The following is an 8,750-nucleotide window of genomic DNA, read 5'->3' as shown; positions in this document are numbered from 1 at the left end:
AACCTTCCAGTGTATTTGATGTGAATCACCTCAACTACACTCTCCCAAATCCAGGCTCTCAAATGTCCCCTTACAATGATCTTGAGATGTCCAGTGAAATAAAGAGGATGATTTGTATTCCACTCAACCTTAACAGGTGGGCCCCAAACATCTCGAACATCGAATGATCAATCCCTATCATCCAATGAGTAATCCATCTAGATCAATAATGACTGTTCACCATATGCCATCTTCTTCCAACCATCCTTAAGTGGCCCACCTGATGAGTGTCCCCTCTTGATTTTCAGGCCGAAAATCCTCAAAGTTGGATTCCACCTGATGATTGGTCCAGATCTCAGACACGTGTCCAGAGAATCACGTAGCAGTAGTACTTCTCCAATAAGATTTTAAAAAATCTCTATAAAGGCAACCATGACAAGCAATCTTTAGTTTTACACATGCGTCGCCCACCTGGGCTAGGCCGAAGTCATCCCTTTCTTCATATTCTTACCTTTTCTTGGCAACTAAGCTTAGAACCTCAATCCCTTATAAAATCCAACCAGTCTCGACCGTTAAAACAAACACCAAACCCCATCATCACCTTCAGACCATGCCGACCGATTCCTCCTCCGACTCCGATGACAAGCCACAATCGTCGTCCCGTGTCAAGCTCTTCGGCCGCAAGCGGCCACTACACACCGTTCTAGGAGGAGGAAAAGGTACTATCATACACCCCAATATCTTTCTAACTTGCACCATGTGGGCCCCACGCACTAAGCCTACATGACCATAGCCATGGTATGAAGAGGAATGCTCCTTGCATATGCCCATTCCAAAGCAAACATGTATATGAAATCCGGTCCGTTCATCAGGCTGGTTCACTCGTCTGTTGGCTACATGAATGGACGGTTGAAAAAATGATAACTACCGGTCCATGTTCAATGTAAATGTATACTGGATGGTTGATAAAATGGTAAATGGTGGTCCATGTTCGACATACAAGTATACTTTTGACGCATCTGATGAGTGGATTGGCCTGATTTTGGAATAGGGAAGATAAAGCTGTGGTAATCTATACAATGAAAGGCCCAGAGCTTCCACACATGTACTAAATTGGCATGAATGGGGTGCGAGGTATTCTATATTGGTAATGGTGACCGTAACGGCCACGTTATTGTTGCGGCCCATGTTTTACATACAAGTATACTTTTGGCCCGTCTGATGAGTAGATTGGCCTGATTTTGGGATAGGGAAGATAAAACCGTGGTAATCTATATGATGAAAGGCCTAGATCTTCCACACATGTACTAAGTTGGCACATATGGGATGTAAGGTATTCTATATCGGTAACGGTGGTCATAATAGCCACCCCACTGTTTCGGTCCATATTTGACATATGATTATACTTTTGGCCCGTCTGATGAGTGGATTGGCTTGATTTTGGGATAGGGAGGATAATACGGTGGTCATCTTTATGATGAAAGGCCCAGATCTTCCGCACATGTACTAAGTTGGCATGTATGAGGTGCGAGGTATTCTATATTGGTAACGGTGCCCGGTGACCGTAACGGCCACCCTATTGTTGCAACCCATGTTTTACATACAAGTAAACTTTTGGCCCGTCTGATGAGTGGATTGGCCTGATTTTGGGATAGGGAAGATAAAACCGTGGTAATCTATATGATGAAAGGCCTAGATCTTCCACACATGTACTAAGTTGGCACATATGGGGTGTAAGGTATTCTATATCGGTAATGGTGGCCATTATGGCCACCCCACTGTTTCGGTCCATATTTGACATATGATTATACTTTTGCCCCGTCTGATGAGTGGATTGGCTTGATTTTGGGATAGGGAGGATAATATGGTGGTCATCTTTATGATGAAAGGCCCAGATCTTCCACACATGTACTAAGTTGGCATGTATGAGGTGCAAGGTATTCCATACAGTAACAGTAACCGTAATGGCTACCCCAATGTTGTAGTTCATGTTTGACATACAAGTATACTTATGGCCTATCTGATGAGTGGATTGGCTTGATTTTAGGATAGGGAAGATAAAACCGTGGTCATCTATATGATGAAAGGCTTGGATCTTCCATACATATACCAAGTTGGCACATATGGGGTGCAAGGTATTCCATATCGGTAACAATAACTGTAACGGCCACCCAATGTTATGGTCCATGTTTGACATACAAGTATAGTTTTGGCCCGTCTGATCAATGGATTGGCCCAATTTTGGGATAGGGAAGATAAAATTATGGTCATCTATATATATGATGAAAGGCCTGAATCTTTCACACATGTACCAAGTTGGCACATGAGGTGCAAGGTATTTCATGTCGATAATGGTGACAGTAACAGCCACCTTACTGTTATGGTCCATATTTGAAATACAAGTATACTTTTGGCCCATCTAATGAGTGGATTGGCCTGAGATAAGGAAGATAAAACTATAGTCATTAATATGATGAAAGGCCCGATCTTCAACACATGTACCAAGTTGACACATTTAAGGTGTATGGTATTCTATAACGGTAACAGTAACTGTAATGGCCACCACTGTTACCAGTATAATATGGACCATCATGAATTATTAATCAATTATTATTACCATTTTTTTTTGGCAAAGACAACTATTTTTGGACCGCTATAAGACTCTTACGGAACCTTACATGCAGCTACGGCGGCACCATTACGACTCTTTTGTTTATAACGGTAGTTTCGGCTACGGTTACGACTGTTACCGTTAGTTAATATACCAAGACGGTGGACGCAGAGTGCGTCCTACCCTCGGCCGGACGGTAATCCGTCCGGGCAGGGCTCTGTGGGGCCCACCGTGATGTAAGTGTTGAGACAAACACTGAGCAAGGTACCGGGCTTAAGTGGACCACAAAGTGAGGATTTAATGTCCACCATTAAAATCTTCCTGGGAGTTGGAGAAGTTTCGGATCAAGCTAATATTTGTTTTTTCACTTCATCCACGCCTACATGACCTTATTAATAGGTTGGATGATTAAAAAACATCACGGTGGCCCTTAGAAAAGTTTCAACGGTGGGTATCATTATCATTGTAGCTTTGTCCGGTGTGGTCCACTAGAGCTATATACCTGCTTCAATTTTATTTAAGTACCTTAAAATGATACGAGAAAAGAGATGAACGGCGTAGATAAAACACTTACATCACAGTGGGCCCCATAGAGCTCTGCCCGGATGGTAATACGTCCGAGCAGGGCTCTGTGGGGCCCACCGTGATGTAAGTGTTTTATCCAAGCCGTTCATCTCTTTTCTTAGATCATTTTAAGGTATGAGATAAACACCGAACAAGGTACAGGGCTTAAGTGGACCACAAAGTGAGGATTTAATGTCCACCATTAAAAACTTCTTGGGAGCTGGAGAAGTTTCGGATCAAGCTAATATTTGTTTTTGTACTTCATCCCCGCCTACATGACCTTATTAATAGGTTGGATGATTAAAAAACATCACGGTGGCCCTTAGAAAGGTTTCAACGGTGGGTGTCATAATCACCGCAGCTTCCTCCGGTGTGGTCCACTGGAGCTATATACCTGCTTCGATTTAACACATGTACCTTAAAATGATACAAGAAAAGAGATGAACGGCGTGGATAAAACACTTACATCACAGTGGACCCCACAGAGCCCTGCCCGGACGGATTACCGTCCGGGGGTAGGACGCAATCCGCGTCCCGAGACGGGGTTTTGGGTCGTGCTGTTGCATGTCTATACTATTCCTCTTGTACGCCGCTTTCCATCTCTGCATCATGCGGCTCTGGTGGTTAATCTATTGTAGCCCGTGGTGCATATCAGACTTGTATTTTACATTGAATTTGAATCTGAACCGTGTGATTGTTGTTGTACAGTGGCTAATGTGATCCTATGGAGGAACAAGCACTTTTCAGCTGCGATCTTGGCTGCATCCACTGCAATATGGTTCCTTTTTGAGATCGTGGAGTACCATTTCCTGACCCTTCTTTGTCACCTCTCCATCACCACCATGCTCGCAGTTTTCATTTGGACCAACGGTGCCACTCTCCTCAATCGGTATGTTTTTCTCCACATCAATGTATGTTTCAGGTGGGCCTGACTATCAACTTCTCAAGATAGAGGAACCACACAGATTAGTTAGTCCTAGTTGTCTGATTAATAGTCACTAAACGGATGGTTGAATTTTAGAAGGGATTGATGGTACACATTCATAAAAGGATATTGTCCAATTTGTTGGGTTTTGTACTGTGGGCATGGTGGGCCCTACCATATGTACATAGTCTTCTTAATGTTCACTATAGCTGAATAGACTGGATGGGTCGACCCCATCTTGATATGGGTGAAGCCCTCTAATGTGGAATATTGTACAAGATCCATGCCATTCATCAGGTGGGGCCCTCCATGAACATGCTCTAGCCCAAAAGATGGGACTCGGATTGCGTATTGTTGAACACACCACCCAGGTCAGTAGTGTGTTGATGGGGCAAAGTTCTATAGACCCACCGTGATGTATATGTTATATCCTCACCGTCCATCCATTTTTCCATATCATTATAGGCATGAGTCCAAAAATGAGGCAGATCTAAAGCTCAAGTGGACCACACCACTGAAAGCAGTGAGGACAATGATTCTCACCCTTCAAACCTTCCTAGGGTCCACCATCACGTTTATTGGCCATCTAACCTGTTCATAAGGTCAGGTTGGCCTGGAGGAAGGGAAAACACAAATATCAGCTTGATCCAAAACTACTATATCTCATGAGAAGTTTTCAATGGTAGGTGTGGTCCGCCTTAGCTTTGAATCTGCCTCATTTTTTGGCTACCCTAAAATGATCTGGGTAAATGGATGGACAGCGTGGATATAACACATACACCATGGTGGGTCCCACAGAACTTTGCCACGTGGACACAATACCAACCACGGTTCTGTGTTCTACACAATGAAATCCGATTCCCAAAAGATGTGGTTGCTCCACTGGCCCACAGGTGTCCAAAATAAATTTTTAAAAAAGAAAGAAAAGAAATGGACGGTTAGTTGAGCATACCAGCCTGATTAGTGGACCAGATTTTTTTTATGAGTGGGACCCACCTGACGAATCAGCTAGTTAGCAATTCTTTTAGTCGATTTTCCTATGAGCCTGGTGTGAATGTAGCCGTTGATTTGTGTGATCAGAAGTCCTCCAAAGATCCCAGAGACGATCTTGTCTGAGGCAGTAATCAGAGATGTGGCATTGACCTTCCATTCCAAGCTCAGTGCATTCATGTCTATCCTCTACGACGTTGCTTGTGGAAAAGACCTCAAACTCTTACTTATGGTATTTCAATCTCAACTTTTCCCTCCTTTTTTGTACGGCTATCAGTGGCCAGGCTAGTCTGCGGGTCGGGTCTGGCCCACTTAAAACTGGGCTTGGAATGAATATTAGGCCCATGAGCAGGGTCTGGCCCTCATATTTAAGCCCGTATATTAAAGGAACCATTTAGATTTCAAGGGCATTTTCGTCTTATATCAATGATGGTGGGACCCACTTAATGTAGAGCCCAGATCTTGTGCAAAAGTGGGTTGGCAGACTCAGGCCTAGCCATTGACAGCCCAATCTCTCTCGCATGTAAACGGGCCTCAGCCAAGGCCCATCAAAAATCAAAACTTTCTATTGGGCCAGCTTGGCAGCCCCACCCAACAAATTCATGATACAGGCCCGGCCCCTTGAGGATCCACAGTTTCCACTCTCACAGTAGGGTGGTTAACGGGCGGTGCCTATTGGCATATCTAATCCACAGGTATATATCATTATTTTTTTTATTTTTTATTTCCAGACAATTGCTTCATTGTGGATGTTATCGGTGATAGGAAGCTATGTCAGCTTTCTGAATCTCCTGTATTTTGGTACGTTGTAATCTTCTTTTCTTGCCTTCTTTTCCTTCATATCAAAGGAAATTATCTAGTGTGAAACACCCAGAGTATTTTCTCACCAGCTCAAAAACCCTAACTCTCTCATCTTCATTTAAAAAAAAAAAAAAAAAAAAACACCCAGAGTGGTATCTTCACTATGGGTGATTCTTATAATTGTCTGATCAATGTTCCAATGGCAATGCGAAGTGGGCCCCACTTGCATTGGCCTTTTAAGAAATGCCAGGATTGTGCTTAGACAGTGATCATACTCTCCCACAACAAGATTTCACTGTTGGTGAAGCTCATCACTAGCGCGATCCAAATGGAAGTGGGCCCACTTGTTCTGATATTTTAGGAGGTGATGGAATCATGTCCAGTAGTTAATTTTTGCTATAGGTGAACCTGGTCATCATCAAAGCACATTTGATTTCTTGCAAGTGATGGGATATTCATGTTCACCTGTACTAAAGTTTCGCTACAGATGAATCCTATCACTGTCTGATCAAGACCCAGAACTGATGACAAGTGAGCCATGCCTGCTTCGACTTGTAGAAGACGGTTGATTCATGTTCAGAAGGCAATAGGAACATGGATTAATGAAGTGATTATTTTATACTAGATCTACCGCATTGAATTAACGTTGTCGTTGAATGTGGAAATAGGATTCGTGTGCATCCAAACACTTCCAGTTTTATATGAAAGGTATGAGGAAGAGGTGGATGAACTTGCTGGTAGGGGAACTCGTGATATGATGAAATTGTATAGGAAATTCGATTCCAAGGTTCTTGACAAGATTCCGAGGGGACCCGTCAAGCAGAAGAAATCCAAGTGACCGCGACAAAGCTACATTGTCTATAGATGATTTGCTGATACATTTGGGGAAAAAATAAATCAAAATGACCACAACAAGGCTACATTGTATGTGAATAATTTGCTGATGCATTTGTAAATTACAAATCTCATGATTTATGCTTTGTTTTCATGTTCATATTAATGGTAATTTCATTTTCTAATGGTTGGACTCTTTTGTGATTTTGTTGGAAATTTACAAATGGAATTGTTCTTTACATGATCACAATCGGGCGATGATGAGATGTGGGGCCCGCGAGATTGGATGGTGATAATGAATCTTGTACATTGATCACTCAATGTGGGAGGCAAGCATTGGATCATTTCTTCTGTAACAACAATAGAAAAACCTGATAGATTGAAAGTTTCTACACCATCCAATGCAGTTATTCCAAAATGGGCCCCATCTAATCATTTCCAAAATGTAGGGATGAGATTTTTTTTACTCCATCCATATCATTTATTCACGGATGGGGTCCATCTGATTGCAATTCAGGAAGTTTGCCAGCCACCAATGGACCTTCTGGATGCACAAATGTGCCAAACTGACAAGCGTGCGGGATATGCGAACAGTGTGTAAGGTGGACCCCATTGCAAAGAGGTTCACATGTAAAATTCAGGCTGGTCCACCCATCAGGTGAGCAACCCCTATATGAAAAGGAACAGACAGTTAAAAAGGCTCGCCAATGGTCCAGATTAAGCGTGCTACCAACGTGATCAATGAATCATAGGGCCCACCTTTTGAACCACTCAGATGTTCCACAGACTTTGATAGGTTCTCATGTGTGACTCTGCACTTTAGAACCTTGTTAACACAATTTGTTAGGGTGTGTTTGGTTGAACCAAATTTCATGAAATATTTCATGAAATTTGGTGCAACCAAACACCCCCCTAATGCTTAAAAAAAAAAAAAATAAATAAAAAATAAAAAATAAAAAATAAAAAATGAAAAATAAAAAATAAAAATTTAAAATCTAAATTGAAATTCGGTTCCATTTTTCCAGAATACCTTATCATTTGCAACTATCTTTGAGAGAGAGAGATTACTAATCCATGAAAGGAAGTATTAAAAGAAAACTTACATGAGCTTATTGGTTAACAAAGCTAATTACTAGAAGCGAACTGACAGTGGCACTTCGTTTACGCAAAATTCTCCGGATTCTTGTATACTTAAAAGATGATATTTGTTGAACATCTCATGCAAGAAGTACGAAAAAAATCAAAACTTATGAGCTACAATTATCTCAAAACATCAGTCCGTCGTTGTTGGTGTCGTAAATCCTTTGATTGGCTTTACTGCCTTTTGGGCTAATTACTGTTAGAGAGAGAAGGTGAAATTCAGGCCCCGCAAGCGGCTCCACACTCGGCAGCACAACCGCTTCCATAGACGGTGTGATCTGTGGCTGAGACTTTGTCTTTGGCTCCATCAGCACATGAGAAGAGGATGATGACACACATGATAGAAAGGGTGACTACTAGCGAGACCCATAAGATAAGAGCAACACCAATCCCATTTCCTTCCCCCACCACTTCTTTCAATTCTCTAACCATCTCTCTCTCTCTCTCTCTCTCTCTCTCTCTCTCTCTCTCTCTCTCTCTCTCAATTGACAAGAGAAGATTGCAATCTTTTTATATTGAATTTTGGGTCATCCCAAACACACATACACTCTCTACCCCTCCTACCCTTCTTATCCTAACTCAATTCTCTTCCACCAGACATGATCTCCTCTCTCTCTCTCTCTCTACTTTCGATGTAGAGAAATGCTTATTGCACTCAGCTTCACACGTGAGATAGTGAGCACGTGTGCAAGATCCGATCCGTTCACCAGGCAATCCATAGTGCCTAAATAATAATCTATAAAAATTATGCCAAGAAGATATTCGATTATGCTAGAATCATAAAAGCAGTTGGAGCCATTGGTGAATTTTTCTTTCCCGTTCATTTGATTTTGAAATTTGTGTACCGATTCATGATCAAATAGAGCTTATTTTTTAGAATTATAATTTAATCATCTGGGAATGAAA

At 42.0% G+C, this 8,750-nt stretch overlaps 1 protein-coding gene across 2 annotated transcripts; it reads left to right on the top strand.

Moving 5' to 3' along the window:
- Positions 1 to 539: 539 nt before the first annotated feature.
- LOC131237590 (reticulon-like protein B9) lies at positions 540 to 6,889 on the top strand. 2 transcript variants are annotated; one of them, XM_058235442.1, is made up of 5 exons: positions 540 to 698; positions 3,863 to 4,043; positions 5,163 to 5,301; positions 5,801 to 5,870; positions 6,539 to 6,889. In XM_058235442.1, the coding sequence occupies exons 1-5, from the start codon at positions 590 to 592 to the stop codon at positions 6,706 to 6,708; spliced, it is 669 nt and encodes a 222-aa protein (XP_058091425.1). In that variant the 5' UTR covers positions 540 to 589; the 3' UTR covers positions 6,709 to 6,889. The 2 variants fall into 2 exon arrangements, with proteins under 2 accessions (XP_058091425.1, XP_058091424.1); XM_058235441.1 differs by having other exon boundaries at positions 5,160 to 5,301.
- The last annotated feature ends 1,861 nt before the right edge of the window (positions 6,890 to 8,750 follow it).

The sequence above is a fragment of the Magnolia sinica genome, chromosome 2, assembly GCF_029962835.1.
Source record: "Magnolia sinica isolate HGM2019 chromosome 2, MsV1, whole genome shotgun sequence".
NCBI classification, from domain to species: Eukaryota; Viridiplantae; Streptophyta; class Magnoliopsida; order Magnoliales; family Magnoliaceae; genus Magnolia; species Magnolia sinica.
Note: the sequence above shows the minus strand (reverse complement) of the source record. Positions and strands in the feature narration are given on the sequence as shown.

Excerpts from the sequence above, each read along its gene's own strand:
- LOC131237590 (XM_058235441.1), top strand. The coding sequence starts at position 590 with ATGCCGACCGATTCCTCCTCCGACTCCGATGACAAGCCACAATCGTCG. Across the intron at positions 699-3,862 it reads CGTTCTAGGAGGAGGAAAAG|TGGCTAATGTGATCCTATGG; the intron begins GTACTATCATAC and ends GTTGTTGTACAG. Across the intron at positions 5,871-6,538 it reads TCTGAATCTCCTGTATTTTG|GATTCGTGTGCATCCAAACA; the intron begins GTACGTTGTAAT and ends ATGTGGAAATAG.